The sequence below is a fragment of the Panicum hallii genome, chromosome 7 (genome assembly GCF_002211085.1).
Source record: "Panicum hallii strain FIL2 chromosome 7, PHallii_v3.1, whole genome shotgun sequence".
In the NCBI taxonomy this organism is placed as follows: Eukaryota; Viridiplantae; Streptophyta; class Magnoliopsida; order Poales; family Poaceae; genus Panicum; species Panicum hallii.
In genome coordinates, this window is record NC_038048.1 from 36,132,839 (window position 1) to 36,152,516 (window position 19,678).

At 47.5% G+C, this 19,678-nt stretch overlaps 4 protein-coding genes across 6 annotated transcripts; 3 read left to right on the forward strand and 1 right to left on the reverse strand.

Moving 5' to 3' along the window:
• Positions 1-324: 324 nt before the first annotated feature.
• On the reverse strand, positions 325-2,088 carry LOC112901650. The gene has a single exon (XM_025970608.1). It carries the CDS (start codon positions 1,940-1,942, stop codon positions 545-547), a length of 1,398 nt encoding a protein of 465 aa, XP_025826393.1. The 5' UTR covers positions 1,943-2,088; the 3' UTR covers positions 325-544.
• Positions 2,089-4,803: 2,715 nt separating this feature from the next.
• LOC112898958 (ferric reduction oxidase 7, chloroplastic-like) lies at positions 4,804-9,723 on the forward strand. 2 transcript variants are annotated; one of them, XM_025967284.1, is made up of 9 exons: positions 4,804-5,241; positions 5,350-5,440; positions 6,226-6,423; positions 7,108-7,342; positions 7,649-7,976; positions 8,065-8,335; positions 8,435-8,690; positions 8,799-9,231; positions 9,331-9,723. In XM_025967284.1, exons 1-9 carry the CDS (start codon positions 5,007-5,009, stop codon positions 9,519-9,521), a joined length of 2,238 nt encoding a protein of 745 aa, XP_025823069.1. In that variant the 5' UTR covers positions 4,804-5,006; the 3' UTR covers positions 9,522-9,723. The 2 variants fall into 2 exon arrangements, with proteins under 2 accessions (XP_025823069.1, XP_025823070.1); XM_025967285.1 differs by lacking the exon at positions 6,226-6,423 and having other exon boundaries at positions 4,805-5,241.
• Positions 9,724-9,893: 170 nt separating this feature from the next.
• On the forward strand, positions 9,894-12,763 carry LOC112898959 (PHD finger protein ALFIN-LIKE 7-like). The gene is made up of 5 exons (XM_025967286.1): positions 9,894-10,271; positions 10,377-10,409; positions 11,072-11,300; positions 11,984-12,101; positions 12,195-12,763. The coding sequence occupies exons 1-5, from the start codon at positions 10,163-10,165 to the stop codon at positions 12,468-12,470; spliced, it is 765 nt and encodes a 254-aa protein (XP_025823071.1). The 5' UTR covers positions 9,894-10,162; the 3' UTR covers positions 12,471-12,763.
• Positions 12,764-13,846: 1,083 nt separating this feature from the next.
• LOC112899258 (translation initiation factor IF-2) lies at positions 13,847-19,532 on the forward strand. Of its 2 annotated transcripts, XM_025967661.1 has the most exons (7): positions 13,847-14,116; positions 14,222-14,312; positions 14,417-14,483; positions 15,695-16,025; positions 16,624-17,658; positions 17,778-17,927; positions 18,656-19,532. In XM_025967661.1, exons 1-7 carry the CDS (start codon positions 14,090-14,092, stop codon positions 19,088-19,090), a joined length of 2,136 nt encoding a protein of 711 aa, XP_025823446.1. In that variant the 5' UTR covers positions 13,847-14,089; the 3' UTR covers positions 19,091-19,532. The 2 variants fall into 2 exon arrangements, with proteins under 2 accessions (XP_025823446.1, XP_025823447.1); XM_025967662.1 differs by lacking the exon at positions 13,847-14,116 and having other exon boundaries at positions 14,253-14,312; positions 15,709-16,025.
• Positions 19,533-19,678: the final 146 nt, after the last annotated feature.

Consider the following 19,678-nt stretch of genomic DNA (forward strand, 5'->3'; position numbering starts at 1 on the left):
TATCAGTGTTCATAATCGGCCTAATTCAACATGTTCCATGTCTGAAGATTCTGCTATGTTATCGAAATGTAAGTCTGTTGGTACTCCCACTGTCTTATGCTCGTCATCTGAATTCATTCTGAAGCTGACAAACCTTCAGACTGAAGAGCTGAGATTTCTCAGAAACAAGTTTCTGATGAATCTATGTTCTTACCCAACCACCTTACCTATGGTGCCAAGTATACATGGCTGCTCGAGTACATGATGGAAAGAGTTAAGAGTGGGAATGCTAGACCTAGTAACTTTTGACGACAAATCACACAGCATGCGCAGCAGCAGTCAGAGTTCGGGAACAGCTTCGCTGAATTATTTCATGAAAAAATGTTTAAAAACTGTCTATAATTCTTGTCACAGTCTCACCATTTTCTCCCTACAATGCTAATTCTTTTCCTCAGGCCCGTGTCATGCCAAATTGACAATCCAAAGAGCATCAGCAAATGGAGGGACGAAACAAACAACAAACGGATTACGAAAAGCGACGGCAGGCGCCCGGACAACAATAGACTCAAGTCATGGGCTTCTCGAGCAGCGCCGACACGTACCACTCGTTCCTCTCGGCGCCGAGGTCGAGCTTCCGGCCGGCCTTCCATCGGAGCCGCCGGAAGCCGACGCGGTCGAAGATGGGCACGTAGGTGGCGTTGAGCTGCGGGCCCAGGCAGAAGAAGTGGTCCAGCCAGAAGACGCCGCCGGGCCTGAGCACCCGGTAGATGTCGAAGAGCGCGGCCTCGAGCACGGCGTCGGGCACCCAGTTGCTGAGCGCGTTCATGGAGTGCACGATGTCCAGCACGCCGTCGGCGAAGGGCAGCCGCTGCATGAGCGTGATCTGCAGCGGCACCAGCCCGCGCGACGCCACGAACCGGTTGAAGGGCGCGTCCAGGTCCAGCGTCGTGGTCACCACCGTCACGTTCCGCTCCCGCATCCGCGCCGCGAACGTGCCCGTGCCGCCGCCGATGTCGAGCCCGACCCGCACCGTGCCAGGCGCCCGGGACCGGAGCACGCTGTCGATGCTGAACCCGGGACCGCCGTTGTCGGCCTGCCACCGCCGCCGCTCCTTCCCCTCCAGGTCGAAGCAGTCCTTGCAGAAGTAGGCGCCGCCACGGGTGCGCGCGCGCTGCACGAGGCAGGTGTAGTTCTTGCACGTGTACGGCGCCCAGCGCACGGTGGTGTCCGGCGGGACGGACCACAGGCTCCGCGGCAGCGGCGCCGGCTCCACGTACCCCGCCGGCGACCTCGCCCGGCAACGGCGGCGGGGCAGCGGCTCGCACCCCTTGAGCGTCAGCTGCAGCGCGAGGGCGTCGTCGTCGGGGCACTCGGCGCCGGCGTCGTACGCCATGTACTGCGCCAGCTCCTCCTGGAAGTTGCGGCAGGCGAAGCCCAGCCCCGGGAAGAGCTCGTCGGTGCCGAAGTTGGCGTGGAAGCCGAGGGGCAGCCTGTGGGGCTCGATGGCGAGCTTGAGCTCTCCCGTGGGCTCCTCGGGCCACCCGCCGAAGTCCCTGGCCTCCGGCGCGTCCCCGTGCACGGCGCCGAGGCCTGCGAGCACGGACTCGAGGAGGTGCGACGACGCGTTGCACTGCGCCCGCAGCGCCGCGAGCTCCGCGCGGGCGCCCGCGAGCGCGGCGCGCGTGGCGTTGAGGTCCCGCAGCAGCGCGGCCGAGTCCCACAGGTGGATCCGCGGCGCCGACGCCGGGAGGTGCACGGACAGCGACGCCCCAGAGAAGAGGTAGACGGAGACGAGGTTGGTGGCGATGACGACGAGCAGGATCTTGAGCTTGGCGCGCCGGGGCGCCGGCCGCGGCGCCGCTGGCCGGTGCCCGTGGCCGTTGGCGACGCCGCCCATCACCGCCTCGTCGACGTGCTGCTGCTGATGCTGCGACGAGTGGCCCCGGTGCTTGGCCGCGTACATGGCCACCTGGCGGATGGCGCCGGCGATCGGCGACAACGATCGGCTAGCTCCGCGCGTCGATCAGCTCGGTGCTCACCATCCACCGAGATCAATTCGACATGGGAAATGGCTGTTCCTGACGCATCGGCAGAGCGGCGCGTGCGCAATGTACCGAACGATCAAGCTGGGGGAGTCTCCAGATGTGAAGTGCAGGTGCATTACGCGTTTGACTTTTGGATGCGCTTGCATGTGTGCGTGGATTGCAGATTACACATCGGCGCCCTCTCATCGCCGTGGGCGCTTGCTTTGGGAGGGGAAAAGGGTGGACATTTTTGCTTTGCAAGCCAGGAGCTCGTTCCTGTTCTTGGTACGTCGCTGACGCACTGTGCACAGCAGTACAGGGCACAGCCATTCCATCGCTTGGGGGGCGAGCTCCGTGGCCGACTTGTGAGCCCGCCACCGCGGCGAGTGTTTAGCGGATGACCTTCACGTCCTCGGGCATTGGTCTGCGGCCAAGAAAGGGGACTCCGCCATTGCTGGGGTGAAGACACGGAAAGGACGGGGATTGACTCTGATCTTGAAGAAAGTTGAGTAAATAGTTTTTTAGAGTTTTGTTACCCCGTTTTCTTATGGGGAAGCAATACAGGCAAACATTATGTATTTTCAAGATGCTCCAAGGACTCCAAAAAATTGTTGGCCGCAAACCAAGAGACCAAAAACACGAAAAGGGGGTTGTCAGTAAGAGAGTAAAGAAACTCTGGGAGAACAAAATGCCGCTTAAGCTGAAAGTCTTTCTTTTGTTTGGCGTTCCAAGGCAAGCTTCAGACAGGTGTGACTCTGAAAACGGAGTTGGAAAGGTAATAGAAGCTGTTGGCTTTATGGGGTACAAGAGAAACTTTGATCGTATATAATGATGTGCAGCTCTCCTACGTATTCGAGAAATATGTATATAATGATGTGCAGCTCTCCTACGTATTCGAGAAATATTTTGTAGCGCTTTGCTTAGGTTATGGCTATTAGCTTGTATCCTCATATGAGCTGGTAATCCCAGCAATTACTAATCTTTGTACCCCTAAACTTTATGTGCTTTCTGTGAAAGAAAAGGTTCAAAATATTTCCTGACGAAACCATATAACCTCATAAACTAAGTTTTGGTTTAATTTACACCTACAACTATGTCAATTGATCCAATTTAACCCTTTCCGTATTTGTCCTTTTTTCTTTTTTTTCTGTACATATGGAGTTTAAAGCTGTTTTTTGTAGGTTAATAGTGGACATCATAACTTATGTTAAAAAGTATATTATGATTTTTTTCATCATTACTTTTTTTACAATTGTTTATCCCAAGATTAATTTACTATTAGATGGCCTATCCTATAAAATGACAAAAAGAATTATGAAATATTTTGAAAAATATGTTTATGATGTATGTCTTATCCTATAAAATTTTAACTTAAAACTCCAGTTATGTATGGAGAAAAAAGGTAAATCTCATTATGGGTAAATTGAACAAATTGATATAGTTGTGGGAGACTAGGAGTAAATTTGAAACATAAAATAGTTTAGGAGGTTATCTAGACTTTGTCAATTCTTGAGGGGTTCCTTCTATTAAAAGCAGGAAGGTTCAACTTAAAAAGAAGTGAAAAATAAATTCCAGAAAGCGTGAGCTTGATTTGCCCTTTGGCATAGAATCGTGGATCATCTCCACCAGGCGTAAAATCTACTGTGCTTAAGAGCAGGTTGGCATCTCGAAACAAAAAGAAAAGACATGCGCCGGCCTTGTAAACCATCTAATAGACCAGCCCAACTCGTAAGGTATTCCAGCGTGCACGTGTATGGGCTTTCGTCGTCTTCCGCAGCGGCCCATCCGTCCGTCTCCTGATTTTTTTTTTCCTGTCAGCCAGAAGCAAAAAAATAGCCAGGAAGACTAGTGGCCCAGGAGAGAGCCCGGGGGACGTGTGGCTGAGCCATTTCGGTCCGTACGGGCCGACGGGCCCACGCAGTACTAGTCGCTTGCCAGGGCCACCGGCGAGAGCTACGGCCCGGGCCCACCGGTCCTCGTCTCTCACCCGCCGCCCCGCGTAGGGCCATCCCCGATCTATCGTCATTCTATCCATTGTCTTCCTCGGAGGTCCCAGTTGATCCATCGCCGTGGTGTTGAAAGGAGATCGCCGTGACGGATGGACGGCCAAGTCGCTCTGCAGCAAGCCTGGGGCTGGATGGATGGATGGTCGATCGGCGGCCACCGCACAGCACGGTCTCCCCCGGCAACGGCAGCCACCTTAATTCCCGTGGCTGGAGTTTCTTTCTTTTCCTTTCCTTCTTCGTTTCTGGGAGCTTAGCTGGAGAGCTAATGGGGTCTTTATCGGAGGATGAATGCGATGTCGCTGGACGAAAGGGTCCCTGCTCCAATCAGTGGGAATTCTTCGTGGGAAGATAACGCACCTACGGCGTTCAAGAGGAAGGATGATGACAGGTGAATGCTAGATTTCATTCTCTTTTTACCTCAGAAAAAGGAGATCCTTTCTCCCCTTTTCTTAAAAAATGAAGACCCTTTCTCCTCTTATCCGGAGAGAAATGCTCCCACTCGAATTTTCTGTGGCACTCGTCAGCGCGTTCAAGCCTCGACCCTGGTGAACCGATTCTACTTCGGTGAGCATCTTTTGACAGCGCTGGTTGAAACGAAGGAGCTCCATGGAAAAATTTTCCGGGAAACGATCTTTTGCTGTAAAATTTTTCACCTGGGATTGACGTGGGCGTTTGCTTTTCCGATCTCACGGGTGGCCCTTCCTGAAGCACACGTTGGTTGTGTGGCTTGGCTCACTGCGCCACTCTGCTCAGCGACGCCGCAGCCGCAACCACCTGATAATGGCACTGGCATCCCCTGCGCGCCGTGCCGCGCCGCGCCCTCCGCGCCAACTCGTCGCCGTCGCGGACGGCGTCGCCTGCGCCTGGTACCATGGCCGTATAAAAGCGGCGAGGCCTAGCCCCACTGGTGGGGGCGAGCAAGCTAGCGCGGCCCCAGATTCTCTCGCGCCTCCAGCCCTCCATTTTACCTTCTTCTTCTTCTGGCCTTCCCCGCGCCATGGCCCACGAACGGGAGCCGCTCCTGCAGCGCCATGCCGCCGGTGCCAAGGGCTCGTCCTCGGCGCCCGCCGCCGCCCCGCTGCCGTCGCTGGCCAGGACCGTGCTCAAGTTCCTGATGTGGGCGGTGTTCCTCACCTGGGCCGCGGGAATCTTCCTCTACCCGACCAAGCCCGCGCAGGCGGTGTTCAAGAAGTGGGTCGGGCTCACCAGGGACTCCGCGTTTGGCATCGCCGGTACGCTCTCATCAAGAAATCGTACTCTTCTTCTTCCTTTTCCGATGTGAAAGTAGGGGAAAGTAAGTGACTGGTCTTTCCCCATTTTCTTGTTCCTGGTTCTTGCAGGTGGCATTTTTCTGACCTTCAGCGCGCCCATCCTGATCATTGCGCTTCTGGCATATGTGTACATCTCCTTCTTCCCGAGTGATCATGTGGAGTAAGTGTTTTCCCCCTTGTCATGCAGTTATGAGATTTTTGTGGGGGAATTTGGTCATTGGCTCCATTGATAGGCGTTGGAGAAATCCTAGGGGCCTTAGGCCCTCCACAATGTGCTAGTGAAGCCTGAAAATAAATTGGCCCCACTGCAAGAAAATAAGCATCACTCTCCAAAGCTTCAGCGTGTGAAAAGTTTGGCATGGCAGCTATGTAAAAGCTCGGGATCCGCAGGAAATAAAATATTGCTATCTTGCTCCCATGCATCAGGCGGTAGGGAGTTCAGCTTGCAACAACAAGAGCAGAAGAAAAATTGTTTAGGAATGGAGCACCGGTGCATGTACATGCTCCGCTCCCAGTTTTTTGAGCATCACTTGAACTTAGCATCACAAGCCACAGCGGGAAGAGTGATGCTCCAATCTTCTCTCTCCTTTTTGGGCATCACTTTTAGCCACACATTATGGAGGGCCTTAGAAGAGACTGAATTGTGGGAATATTTTATTTAGTGTGCTGTACTAAATTATTTCAATAACTAAAACAAATCTAGGCATTCTAGTCCAATTCTTAGGTGAAATTGCAGGCTTACAACACTGGTAAATAGTTGTTCTCATTCTACCGCAAAACACAGCGCGATGGTTCAGATTCTGAAATTGTAAGCTCAGAACAATCTGAACATTTTAAGTTCAGATCACAGAACTGCAGGACTTTTACATAGATTTCTCGAAGAGTGGCCTGTGCCTGCTTCTGGTTCATGTCCATAACTCATCATTACTCTTACTTGTATACCAGGAAGAGGAAGCTGAGGTCATTGAGTTTCCGTCTCTGGACATTCCCTGTTCTTGTCGACGGCCCTTTTGGAGTTGTTTCTGCAGTTGAATTCATCGGAATTGTCCTATTTATCGTTTATGTCGTCTACTCAATGACCTATTATGCTTTGGAGAGTGTGAGCCTCGTCTCAAAATTCGATATACCATCAAAGACTGATAGGTATGTACAATGATGAAGGATAGATTGCTTGAAAGCCATTTCCCTTTTCTTCTGCTTTTCTTTAAATTTTGTGGCCCAGACTGAAAGCCTGTTGAAGTCAAGTAGTCAACAATGTTAGGCATGCCAGCAACACTTTAGGCTCAAGAACTAAGTTTTACATTTAGTGTCATCATTTGTACCTTGGCACTTATATATAGTTGACCATTGCTGATGCTAAAAGGTTGTATTTCTAATGCTCCACAATGAAGTTCCGTTTATTTTTTTTCAGAAAATACTGCTGTGGATGATGCATGATTATATATTGATTGCAGTGTTACTGCTTGAGTTGTGGAGCATGCACAGATACTAGTTCATTGGTTTTTCTGTCTCGTGTTATTTATTTATATTACGAGATTCCTGTCCCATTTACCTTGTAATAACTTATATATAGAAAATGATGCATATAATGTTTTAATGGTGGAAGTAGATAGTAAAAGTATTCTAAAAATAGCTGGAAGAGCTGGGGAGAATGTAGTTCACTGCAAAACTTCTGTTAGTAAGAACAATTGACGATGATTTATTGAGTCTGAAGATAAGTACCATGATCGTACAACTAAAAATTGAATAGCATGATGTAGTCGGTGACATAGGTTAGTTGATGATCTGATCAGCAAAGTTCTAAGTATTATAAGTTTTTCCTTGCAGTGAGTTGATACTGCATGTCATCGGCCTCCGCTTAGGCTCAGTTGGGCTGTTCTGCATGTTGTTCCTGTTCCTGCCAGTTGCGAGAGGCTCAGTTCTTCTTCGGCTTATCGACATTCCATTTGAGCATGCTACTAGATACCATGTCTGGCTCGGACATCTCACGATGGCTCTCTTTACATTGCATGGCTTGTGCTATGTGATCGAATGGTCCATGCAGGGGCTCCTAATTAAAAAAGTAAGTACAAAGTGATATAGAATCATTCCGGATTATGGTTTTCCATGGTCAATGCCTTACCTATTTTTTATCTTGTTGTTTTGGTTTATAAGAAATTGCAGTCTACTGACTAGTGAATACATGTTGGAAATGTGTCTGAAACATAGAAAATACTGACGGTCAACAACTAGAATATGACTGAAAACCCTTTCAGATCTCAAAAAGTTTACAAGTTGTGGCTGATAGCAAAGTAGTCTGTTGTTACTAGTGTTCTATATCTCAGAACTTGTGATTCTATTAAGTGTGTACGTGGTTCTGTCTTTCTAGATGCTAGGATGGAAGGAAGTTGGAATTGCAAACCTCCCTGGCGTGATCAGCTTGGCAGCCGGCCTACTTATGTGGGTGACCTCACTTCACCCAGTGAGGAAGAGATTCTTTGAGCTCTTCTTCTACACCCACCAACTCTACGTCATCTTTATCATGTTCTTGGCATTACACGTCGGCGACTTCATCTTCAGCATTTCAGCTGGGGCCGTCTTCCTCTTCATGCTCGACCGCTTCCTAAGGTTTTGGCAGTCAAGGGCCAAAGTTGACATCATTTCAGCTGCCTGCCGCCCATGCGGGACAGTGGAGCTAGTCTTCTCAAAACCAGCAAGTAAAGTGCTTACTTTCCTTGTACGGCATTAATCACTGTTTCATTTCTGCTGTTACTGTCTCTTTAACAGTTGCTTCTTGTTCTACAGGTCTCCGCTACAATGCACTCAGTTTCATCTTCATTCAAGTGCGCGAATTGTCATTCTTGCAGTGGCATCCGTTCAGTGTATCTTCGAGTCCAATGGATGGGAGATACCACATGTCTGTTCTCATAAAAGTACTGGGCACATGGACTGAAAAACTGAGGAGCATCATCACCGATGTCCAGGAGCAGAACAGGGGTGACTCCGATCTGCAATGTGGCCGCATAACAGCCTGTGTGGAAGGGCCGTATGGACATGAATCTCCCTACCACTTGATGTAAGTTTTGAGTTAACCCAAATACTTTCTAGCTACTAGCTGAAAAAATGCCATTGGTTAAAAGTTCAAGTTCTTGACTTTTGCATGGTAAACATCCAGGTACGAGAATCTCATCCTGGTGGCAGGAGGAATCGGAATATCGCCGTTCTTGGCGATCTTGAGTGACATAATCCACAGGATCGAGGAGGGCAAGCAGTGCATGCCCAAGAACGTGCTGGTCCTGTGGTCAGTGAAGAAGTCCAAGGAGCTTTCTCTCTTGTCGGCCGTCGATGCGCAGACCATCAGTTCATCTGTCTCTGACAAGTTGCGCCTGGATATCCAGGCCTTCGTGACCCAAGAATCCCAGGCTCCATTGGTAAGTACCACGCAGTCTATTGCTCAAAGAATTTCGCTTTACCTTTTTATCCACGACCTCTCGAATAAGTAGCTCACTGTTCCATGGCGATGGCACCTGGCGCTGCAGGAGGATGGCATCGTTGGGGACGACCGGAAAGTCCCCGGCATGTTCGTCAAGAACGGGACGACCATGTCCGGGCTGGTGGGCACGGGTGACAACTTCTGGGCGGCCATGTACTTCCTGGCGTCGACGCTCGGCTTCCTCCTGGCGTACGCCCTGGTGCAGGTGTACTACGTGAAGCCCCACAACGTGGTCGCGTGGTGGTACCTGGGCCTCCTGTTCATGCTGTGCATGGCCGCCGGCGTCGCCCTCCCCGGCGGCCTCGTCGTGCTCCTGTGGCACCTGTCGGAGAAGCGGAGGCTGGAGGACGAGAAGTGGGACGCCACCGCCTCCCAGTCACGGCGCGCCGAGCAGACACCGCCCGCAGCCGCCGGTGGTGACGGCGTCAGCCTCGCCGCCCAGCGGACCACCCGGTACGGGTGCCGGCCAGACTTCGAAGGTAACTGAAACTGAAGCTGACTGCGGCGATCAAGTGGCAGTGTTGCAGCGGGTGAACGGGCCCGGGTTTAATTTGTGAGTTTGTGGATTGGTTTTTCAGCGGAGTTGGCGACGTTCGCGGAGCGCGCCGGCGACGCGGCGGACGTGGGCGTGCTGGTGTGCGGGCCGCAGGGGCTGCAGACGAGCGTGGCGAGGGAGTGCCGGGCTCGGAACCTCCGCCGCGGCGGCGGGGCGGGGAAGAGCGGCCGCCGCGCGGTCTTCCACTTCAACAGCCACAGCTTCGACCTTTGAACAACAGCGCACAGTTGTTCAATGTTACATGCTGCCTCTGTAATTATGCTGTATAGTTAGTGTATATTGTTACAAGTAGATGATGGTTACAAAGGTTAATTAGACAAGCATGTGTATCTGTACGCGTATAGCATAGTCATGCATGGTCGAAACACAGAGCCGCAGAGGTTAAGGTAAAAGGAGTTTGAGCAGTAGTACTGGACATCGCACTGTGTGAAAACCTATATGCCATTGCATGAGATGATTTTTGAGTGCCCTCGTCTTCTCCCTTCGTCTCCGGCGCTCCCTTCGCCGGATCCGGTGGGCCCCAAAGGTCAACCTGACTAGAGGAATCAGCGAAAACATGTTAGCTAATCCGGCCCACGAATAGATACGGCCCGGACAGGCCCACCTTCAGACCTGAGGCACTCCGAGTCCACCCTTCTTCACCAATCCCCCACTCCCTCACCAAAATTAGAGGAGCCCCTCCAACTTCCGCCCACCCGGGTCTGAATTTCTAATAATCCTCTCCGCCCCCACTACCCAGTACCCTCCCACCACCGCCGCCCACCACCTCCGCTGCCGTCTCCGCTTCCTCTCCCGCCGGAACCCTAGCCTCGCCTCGGCCCCCGCCGCTCCTCCCGGGCGGCCGGGCGGCCGCGATGGACGAGTCCGGCTCGGCCCCCATCTTCCCGAACGTGCGCACCCCCGAGGACGTCTTCAGGGACTTCCGCGGCCGCCGCGCCGGCATCGTCAAGGCCCTCACCACCGGTGCGCCCCCCCCCCCCCCCCCCGCGGTCGTTTCCTCATTCTGGATTTTGGTGCGGGATTCGTGGCTTACGGTTTCGTTTGCTTGGCTGTTTTCGTGGTGCACAGATGTGGAGAAGTTCTACAAGATGTGTGACCCAGGTGAGGATTTGCTTCTTTCTTTGTTTTCGCTGGATTCGGTGTTCAACTGCTTTACAGCTTTAGGGGTACTGGATTGGGACTGCTGTTGTGGCGCTAAATGAAGTTCCACTGCGCCTGCTGTGGCAGGGTTGCTTTCTGTGGTGTTTAGTTAATCGATTAGGATGCACGGGCGTCTGTGTCGACGGAGTGGAATTACTAGTTAGTCAACTGTAGTGAGGGCGTTAAGTCTATGTAAATACTTGCAAATTTGGGCCACTTGTAGGGCGCCATGAAGGTTTGTATTGTTTATCTGACCTTTGGCCATTGTTAATCTGAGTTAGAGGATGCTAGCGTTCACTTGCATTTATGCTTACCTGGGAATCCGGGAAAAAAATTATGGGCAGTGACCAGTTGACCACAAGCTTAGACTGGACAGGCCTTTTGTGCCTGAAACTGCAGAATTGTCCCAATTGCATTGCATTGCATTGAGCCTGGCTTCTGGCAAGATACATTAGTTGTTCTGTTGGCTCTGGCAGAAATAGCTTTTATATGCTTCCTTGTTTTCTTTAATTAATCAACCTACTACTACTCTCTTACGCATTATAAGTGCCATTTTGTGTCATGGGCCTTGTTGTCTCTTTCGTACTCATAATGCTGATGTAAAGTGGTCTTTATTTTTCCAGAGAAGGAGAACTTGTGCCTCTATGGGCTATCTAATGAAACCTGGGAAGTGACCCTTCCAGCTGAGGAAGTTCCTCCTGAACTTCCAGAGCCAGCACTGGGAATAAACTTTGCTCGTGATGGAATGGCCGAGAAAGATTGGCTCACGCTAGTTGCTGTACACAGTGATGCGTGGTTAATTGCTGTGGCATTTTACTTTGGAGCTCGCTTTGGATTTGATAAAGATGCCAGGTCTGGTTTACTTTACATTGAAATGTCTTTATATTCTATTTCTAAAGTCCAAACTTCTCGAATACGATTGTTTTAGAGAATGCTTACTTTGCTTGCTACAGTTCTTCTCAGGATGTCATTCAGAAATGCCTTGTATGTTAGGTTCCAGTTTCATGGTATTAGATCTGTGAATCTAGGCTGCTACGGGCATTGCCAATATTGGAAAGGATAGTTGAGTCTCCCCAGCATATATCTGTAGTAACCATAAACTGTCAACCTATTCAATATTCATCGTGCACAACAATTGTTTCCTGAAAGATAAATCAGGAGGCAATGATGAACCATAAACAAGCATCAAAATGTGGTACATATCCATATGATCCTACCTCCTAGGGCGCAGATGTATGCACAGGTCTATCTATAAAAGATCACACAAGATGAAGGCACCATCACTGACATAAACTTAATTCTTGCATAGCAGTAAAGAGTTGGGAGTTGGGACCAGCTGTTTTTTATTTTCCAAAATCCAAGTGCTAATAGTATCTTTTTTTTTTAAAAAAGTACTAATAGTAGATTCTGGTTCTATTTGCATGATCACGTTTAAGTTATTGCTTGTGAAGAAACCTGCTTTCTGAGGTAGTAGCACATTGTTGTGTTTGCTAAAAGTTACTATTTATTGGGAAATCTGATGTTGGCCATTACAGGAGACGGCTCTTTACGATGATCAGTAATCTTCCCACTGTATATGAAGTTGTGACAGGAAGTGGGAAGAAGCAATCAAAACCCGCCAACAGCAACGGCAAAAGCAAGTCAGGTTCTAAAGTAAGCACACACGCTCAACATAACATGCTTTGGTTCTTGTTCAAATATTCACACTGGTTCTTGACAACTCGATCGTTTTTCCTTCAACTCCAGCCATCCAAGAAACCCAATTCAAACAGCAAGCCAGCAAAGCAGCCCCTGCCAAAGCAGGAGGAACAGATGGTCAAAGAAGAGGGAGGTGACAAGGATCAAGCTTACCTGTGCGGAACATGTGGAGGGAGCTATTCTAATAATGGTGAATTCTGGATAGGTTGCGACATTTGTGAGAACTGGTACCATGGTGATTGTGTCCGCATCACTCCTGCCAAGGCAGAGCACATAAAGCAGTACAAGTGCCCGGCTTGCAGCAACAAGAGGAGCAGAGAGTGAGCGCGGGACGCTCCTGGCTGATGTAGTTAGGGTTGGTAGGGCTTGAGCCGGGGGATTCTTGCTTCCTGCTGTTTCAGCAGCGGCAGACTGCCAGTTGCCCCAGCAGTTGTATTAGTTTGATCTAAGCATTGGGCGTAGTTGTTAGTACTGTAGTGACCGATGCTGCTCTCCTAGTGCACTAGAAGTGTTATGTTAATGGATTGTCAAAACTCTCCGTGAGAGTAACGAAGTGGTATCTTAGTGGGCAATGACCAATTACTTGCGCACCGCTTTGATTCCTGTGTTACAACTTACAAGAGATGCCTTTGCTTTAATCAGTATGCACGTTTTCGATTCAGATGGTTCATCGGGAAAGGAACATTACATTAGCAGTGGCTTTGTAAGTTGATGTCGTTGTTGACACTGGAGGTAGAAGAGTAAAACGGATCTACTAGCTTAGCTACGTACGCCACTTGCTTGCAGAAAATAAAGGAATCAGATTGGGCTACGTGCCTACTGCTTATGCTAGCATTGTTTTGTCGAACTCATCACCTCCAAACGTTGAAGTTGGAGGGATGGCCAAAACGAACTACTAACGTCAAGATGTTTAAAGTATGGACTAGCGCGATTGCTTACAGTGTGCTAACAAGGTGGATGAGCCTATTTAAGCACCAACGCTTAAACGAGCCAATTTGACCACCAAAGCTTAGGGGATATTTGGTTTGGAGGGACTTATTATAAACCCATAAATTCCTCGTATGGAGGGGTTTATTACGAGCTTAAAATTAAAGTGATATTTGGTTGTAGCAGATAAATAAAAAGCTCCTATAGTTGGTAATGATTTTTCTACCCCTTATTAATGCCTCTATAGGTGAGGGAGACAAGGGTAGTGGGAGGAAAGAGGAGATATTTTGGTGGGGTGCACAGAAAATAAGCCCTATGAACATCTCTTGGTGGGGTTTATGGGCTTATGGACTTGCCTAAAATGAGACTTATTGATGGGGCTTATAATAAAACTCTCTAAACCAAATATCCCTTAATGAATACGAACAAGGCGATTAACAAGACGCTAAATACTGGTGCATAATGATGCCATAGCAATCTTTTCAAGCCCTCATGCATAAGCGCCTGGCAACATAGGAAACAAAATTACATCAAAGACCTTTCTGATCATTTTCTTCCTTTGGATCTTCGCCCCCCGCCGGAGCTTGAAGATGCACTGTAAAGATTTCTTTTTTTAACGAAGGCAAAGGCTCTCTCATTCTCCGAACACGCTTGTAAAAGGGAAAAAAGACCAACCCCACACACACATCGGGTGGCTCCATCCATAACCGCAGAAGATCCTGACCGTCTGTCTATTAGTAGGATTTTTTTTATGTGTCCAGACTTTGGACACCGGAGCCCCAGCCCCAGGCACAGAACCGCCTCTCCGTGCCTGTTCTTCCCTAGCCGCCGCCGCCGCCGCCGCAGGTCCGCTGCCCCTCGGCGTGCGGCTGCCCCAGCCGGACATCCAGCCGACGGCCTGCGCCGACCCTAATATACCGGCGTCCCCGCGCCAAGCGGCGGCCGAGCGCGACTCTCGCGTGCCTGAATCTGAAGCCTCCGGGCTGAAGCCCGTCGGCGCCGAAGCGGCCGGAGGAATGGCGTGGCGGATGCTACGGAGGAAGGTACGGCGGAGCTAACAGCTGAGGGCGTACTTTGCGTCCATACGAGACTCCGATTTTTCCAGCACTAGGCTTCGCAGCGGCAGTACTGACGCCTGGGTAATGCAGGAGTTCCAAACGAGCCTTCTGAATTTGGCGTTCCGTGCAGATCATGGGGGTAAGAAGCATTTCACCAATGGAGCAATTGGAAATCTGGCACGTAAGTTGATTATAGTCTTTGGTCCCATTGTCGACTTTAGCATAAACCTCTCGAGAGAGTGAAGTATTGGGGTTACATCTGTTTTATATGCTTCCGAAATGCAGAGTTCTACCGCAGTGATAGGCCCAAACATGCTGCTAGTTGCATGCCCTCTAACCATTTCACTATCAGGTATGTTTATCTGTGTGATTTACATGGCTGCACATTCATTTTCTGTAAACATACAAGACATCTGAAGTATCCAGCACAAGTATTACAAATAAATGAATAATTATTGGATTCTATCAGAGATGGACAAAATGATTTATTAGATCCAATCAGAAATCGCCTCTGGACGGAACTTACTTGAACATTATTGTTAATCATCCAAACTTCTCAGCGATGGTTGCAGCTTGTGCATGGCACAATTTGCCGCTTATCTTATTTGACTTTATGTGACCGCAAATTAAGAAACTAAAATTGATGTGATAACTCATGGGGTAAGGATCCTTTTTGTTCAAATTTGATGATGGTTGCATACAGATGTGTGCTATAAATGGCTGTATGCTATATTTGTCACATGTATCCTAGGTGCCATTCGACACATTTGTATGTGACCTGGTAACCTCAGTTATTGCTAGACAATTATGTGAACTCCAACACACTGGTTAACCTGTTAGTTGGTCAACCAACTCATTGGTTGGCTAAACATCCGACTCGACACAGTCAACTGCAAGCTGCAGCCTTTGGATGACATGACACTGCTGATAGTGCATCATATTAGGTTTATCACTGATTCTTAAAAGTCATATATGTGACCGATGAGGATGTGAAGTTTTGATTATCTTAGATCTGTTTCATTTAGTGGGAACTGGGAAGTACAAAGTGAATATTGTTGGGTGGGTTGAAGCTACCATTCCTCTAAAGAGAAAGTTTGTAGGTAGATTTGACACATGGACCACTCTGGCATGATGCTGGGTTGTTTCTTCCATGAAAATGGTGCCGGAGTCTATTTTGAGCTTGCTTACATGGCATGTTATTAAACATATATTTTTTTAATTTTGTCCTCTGATGACTGACTGATGTAGGGTACTGTTCTGAGTTTAACTCATGTGGATCATGATGATTAACATTGTGGACTAATAAAGGAATGTAATCAGTTTGTTTGCCTTGTGTAGTCGAAGAGATTTTCGTAACTAGTATTCCAGATTTCTCACATTTCCTCCTGCCTTATTCTGTATCCCTTTTGTCTCATTATCTGTTTCGTCCTTTGAAACAATTCATGTTGTATAATTGTTTAGCATTGAACTTCAAGCATCATTTTAGTAGGGTTCTTGTTACTATTACTTTTTTTCTTGATTTCAGGCTTTATATGTCAGGTGACTATACCATCTTCTTTATAGGAATTTTCATGCAGGTGTTTATATGTTAACATGGAGTCGGAAAAAGGAGGATGTTGTAGGGCTGAAAGCTCCTAAAAAGGAGAAGCGAGTGAAGAAAGAAAATAGAACACAACCTCCTGTAGAAGCACCATATGTTGCACCAAAACCGAAGATAGCTACCAAATCACCAGATAAAACTGTTGAGATTTTTGATGGGATGACATTGCTTGACCTCTCTAAACGAACTGGTGCATATATTAGTACACTTCAAGGCATACTTGCAGATCTTGGTGAAAAGGTTGAATCAGAGTTTGACTCTATCAGCATTGATCTTGCTGAGTTGGTTGCTATGGTATGTCTTAATTATTCTCTTCATATTGCATAAGCCGGTATTGTCCTTTCCGTTCAGTTGCCTGAAGCATACAAGAAATGAGCGATAGATATATTTCTTCTCTCCTATTTCATTATACACTGCGAGCTAATGCAACTCAATGATATGATAGAAAAATGGTTTTGTTGCAACCTCCTATGGAAGCACCATATGCCTTTATTACTTCTACCACAAAAAATGGTCTGCTGAGCAAACTTGGTTCTTCTTTTCAATGCAGCTTTCTTTCCCTCCATTCTATTATAATCCATCAGCAACAGTTTTAGCTTGCTTGCATTATTAGGTTTGTTCTTTCCAATGATAGAAAATGTGAAATACTGCAGACTGGCAGTGGTATATTCCATGACTCGACAGTACAAAATTAAGTACGCGTTACTACTGATTTGATTAATTTTTATTTGAAAATACACATGCTAGCTTCCATTTGAGTAGCATAGTCCCAAATACTTCCAATTTTCTGCATTTTAATGGCAAGCTTTGCCATCATGAAATGTTCAAGCACCACTAGGAAAATCATGTTTTCTTATAATATGAGCACATATGTTTCATGCCTCTTCCTCAGGAACTTGGTGTTAATACCAGAAGAATGCACACTGCTGAAGGCACGAATGAACCACGTCCTGCTGTTGTAACGGTAATGGGCCATGTTGACCATGGTAAAACATCGCTTTTAGATGCTCTCCGGCAAACATCTGTTGCAGCTAAGGAAGCTGGTGGTATCACTCAGCATATCGGTGCCTTTGTTGTTGAGATGCAATCAGGAGCATCTATCACATTTCTTGATACTCCAGGACATGCTGCCTTCAGTGCTATGCGGGCTAGAGGTGCTGCTGTTACAGATATTGTAGTCCTTGTGGTGGCAGCAGATGATGGTGTTATGCCTCAGACGCTTGAAGCTATGTCTCATGCAAAAGCAGCAAATGTTCCTGTTGTAGTTGCCATAAACAAATGTGATAAATCTGGAGCTGATCCCGAGAGGGTCAGAATTCAACTTGGTTCAGAAGGCTTGCTTTTGGAGGATATGGGTGGGGATGTGCAGGTTGTTGAAATATCTGCAGTAGCAAAGTCTGGTTTGGATAAATTGGAAGAGGCTTTGCTCCTTCAAGCTGAGATGATGGACCTGAAAGCCAGAATAGATGGCCCTGCTCAGGCTTTTGTGGTGGAGGCAAGGGTGGACAGGGGTAGGGGTCCACTGGCAACAGCTATAGTCAAGTCTGGCACATTAGTTAGTGGGCAACACATTGTTGTAGGAGCAGAGTGGGGAAGAATTAGATCTCTTAGAGACACAGCAGGAAATATTACAGAGTCTGCAAAACCTGCGATGCCTGTTGAGATCGAGGGGTTAAGGGGCCTTCCAATGGCTGGGGATGATGTCGTGGTTGTTGATTCAGAGGAAAGGGCAAGAATGCTTAGTCAAGGGCGGAAGAAGAAGCAGGAGAAAGATAGACTTCGAAAGATTGATGAAGGCATGGCAGATGAGCTAGAAATTAAAGAAGAGACTCCTGAAAGAGTAGAAATGCCCATTATTGTCAAAGCTGATGTTCAAGGCAGTGTTCAAGCTGTTACAGATGCCTTAAGGAGTCTTAATAGTGCACAGGTATTTTTATGTTCAATCAACTCCCAAGTGCCAATTGTGAATCTCTTGGTATATGTTTCTGTTTACATCACCCTTTTTTTGTTGAGTTTGTATGTTAATACATAGTTTGCTCTCTGCAGGTTTTTGTGAATGTTGTTCATGTAGGTGTTGGTCCAATTAGTCAGCATGACATTGATCTGGCACAAGCATGCGGAGCGTATATAGTTGGTTTCAACATTCGCACTCCACCTATTGCTATCACTCAAGCAGCAGCAAGAGCCAACATAAAGGTACCATGTTCATGAATCATTATTTCTCTAATGTCAGTTGTGATGTTTCTGTGAGTTTGATGTTAGCATTGGGTTTGAGGGCATCTTTTCTGGAAACATTGGTTCTGTGCAGAGATGCTAGAATCTAGATTATACATGCACCTGTTTTTCTTTTGCCACGGTAAACAATATTATATTGTTTAGATGATATGGGAATCATTCTTGAGGATGATATCATGGTAATTTATCTCCTGGAGGAATGAGGATACGATTACCATTGAATTAGTTGGATTGAAATGAAATGTGGTTTGTAGATACAAAATTCAAGTACATAATACAGATGTAACATTCTGAATGTAGAATGGCCTGTTCCCTTTATTTCGTTGCTTGGATTTGAACAGTAGCCTGAGCTTCAGATCTGTTTGCTTCTTCCACTGCTTCAGCACCTCATATACATTTTTAAATACCCTTTTAAATAGTATCATACCACAAAGAAACAATTATGTGTTCAAGTATTACGAAAATCTGGTTTCCTATTGTTGGTCGTGTCATGTGTTGTTTGCTTTGAGTATGGTGATATGGGACCTAGTCTGTTAGTATAGCTGTATCTCCAAATGTTGAAGTATCAATGACCACTCTACGTTCTAATGTAGTTCCATGAACTCATTGTTATATTTGTATATTCTCAGTTGATCTTTAATCTTTATATACGTCTGAGGGGATCTGACTTGTTAATGTTTCATCTTTAGGTTTTGCTGCACAAGGTTATCTATCATCTCCTTGAGGAAATGGGAAGGGCCATTGTAGAGAAGGCACCAGGGACTGCTGAAACCCAGGTTTCGGGGGAGGCTGAGGTTCTGAACATATTCGAGCTGAAAGGGCGCAGCAAGTCGAAAGGACCGGACATCAAAATTGCTGGCTGCCGTATAACTGACGGTCACTTTAGCAAATCTGGAACCATGAGACTATTGAGGAGCGGAGATGTTGTATTTGAGGGTCCCTGTGCATCTCTGAAGCGGGAGAAGCAGGATGCAGAAACAATAGAAAAGGGTAACGACTGTGGGCTGGTGATTGAGGATTGTGATGATTTCCAGGTTGGGGATGTTATTCAGTGCTTGGAGCAGGTGATTAGGAAGCCCAAGTTCATCTCAACACAGAGCGGTTCAGTTCGGATTGAATGCTAATATAATAATTCTTTGTGGCTGACACTGTTTGGGTTTCTATTAATTCAGACAGTTGTGCTGAACTGACCAAGGTTTCTGAGTGTAACAAGATTTTGTTGCTAGTGACTTGTTGCAACTGTGACCAACACATATTCTGATATGAAGTAGCATATTATTATTTCATTCAGGAGCTTTTACAGCCTTTCGGGTCATGCCTACGTGAGAAGGATCAGTGGGTTGTATATTCCTTTTCATAATTCATCCAAACTATGTAATTGCCACACCAGTTGATTGATTCCCCGCTCTGTGGAGCCAAACTGAAGCCTTTTTATGTTGTACGTATTATGTATGCTGTATTGCATGCTGACTCTACTGTATGGAAGACGCTCGTAAGCTTAACTGTATGCCCTGAAATTTGAAGCTGCTTCTATATAACATAAGGTGGATGCGGTGTTGGAATAAATTTAGTGTGTGATTATTGTCATTTTATATGTTGCTATCATTCGAAAAATGCTAATTCTTGTGTGACCGGAAATGTTTGTGGTATGTCCGTTTTCAGTGAAAATTCAGCTGCAGATTTTCTGAGGCCAGCATTTGTGACAGATACTT

What these genes read in the sequence shown, in the direction of transcription:
- LOC112901650 (XM_025970608.1), bottom strand. Translation starts at nt 1,942, where the DNA reads ATGTACGCGGCCAAGCACCGGGGCCACTCGTCGCAGCATCAGCAGCAG.
- LOC112898958 (XM_025967284.1), top strand. Translation starts at nt 5,007, where the DNA reads ATGGCCCACGAACGGGAGCCGCTCCTGCAGCGCCATGCCGCCGGTGCC. An exon ending in AGTCTTCTCAAAACCAGCAA is followed by an intron (nt 7,977 to 8,064) that starts GTAAAGTGCTTA and finishes CTTGTTCTACAG; the next exon opens with GTCTCCGCTACAATGCACTC. An exon ending in AAGAATCCCAGGCTCCATTG is followed by an intron (nt 8,691 to 8,798) that starts GTAAGTACCACG and finishes CTGGCGCTGCAG; the next exon opens with GAGGATGGCATCGTTGGGGA.
- LOC112898959 (XM_025967286.1), top strand. Translation starts at nt 10,163, where the DNA reads ATGGACGAGTCCGGCTCGGCCCCCATCTTCCCGAACGTGCGCACCCCC. An exon ending in CTACAAGATGTGTGACCCAG is followed by an intron (nt 10,410 to 11,071) that starts GTGAGGATTTGC and finishes TTATTTTTCCAG; the next exon opens with AGAAGGAGAACTTGTGCCTC. An exon ending in AAAGCAAGTCAGGTTCTAAA is followed by an intron (nt 12,102 to 12,194) that starts GTAAGCACACAC and finishes CTTCAACTCCAG; the next exon opens with CCATCCAAGAAACCCAATTC.
- LOC112899258 (XM_025967661.1), top strand. Translation starts at nt 14,090, where the DNA reads ATGGCGTGGCGGATGCTACGGAGGAAG. An exon ending in GGCGGATGCTACGGAGGAAG is followed by an intron (nt 14,117 to 14,221) that starts GTACGGCGGAGC and finishes TGGGTAATGCAG; the next exon opens with GAGTTCCAAACGAGCCTTCT. An exon ending in CAGCAAGAGCCAACATAAAG is followed by an intron (nt 17,928 to 18,655) that starts GTACCATGTTCA and finishes TTTCATCTTTAG; the next exon opens with GTTTTGCTGCACAAGGTTAT.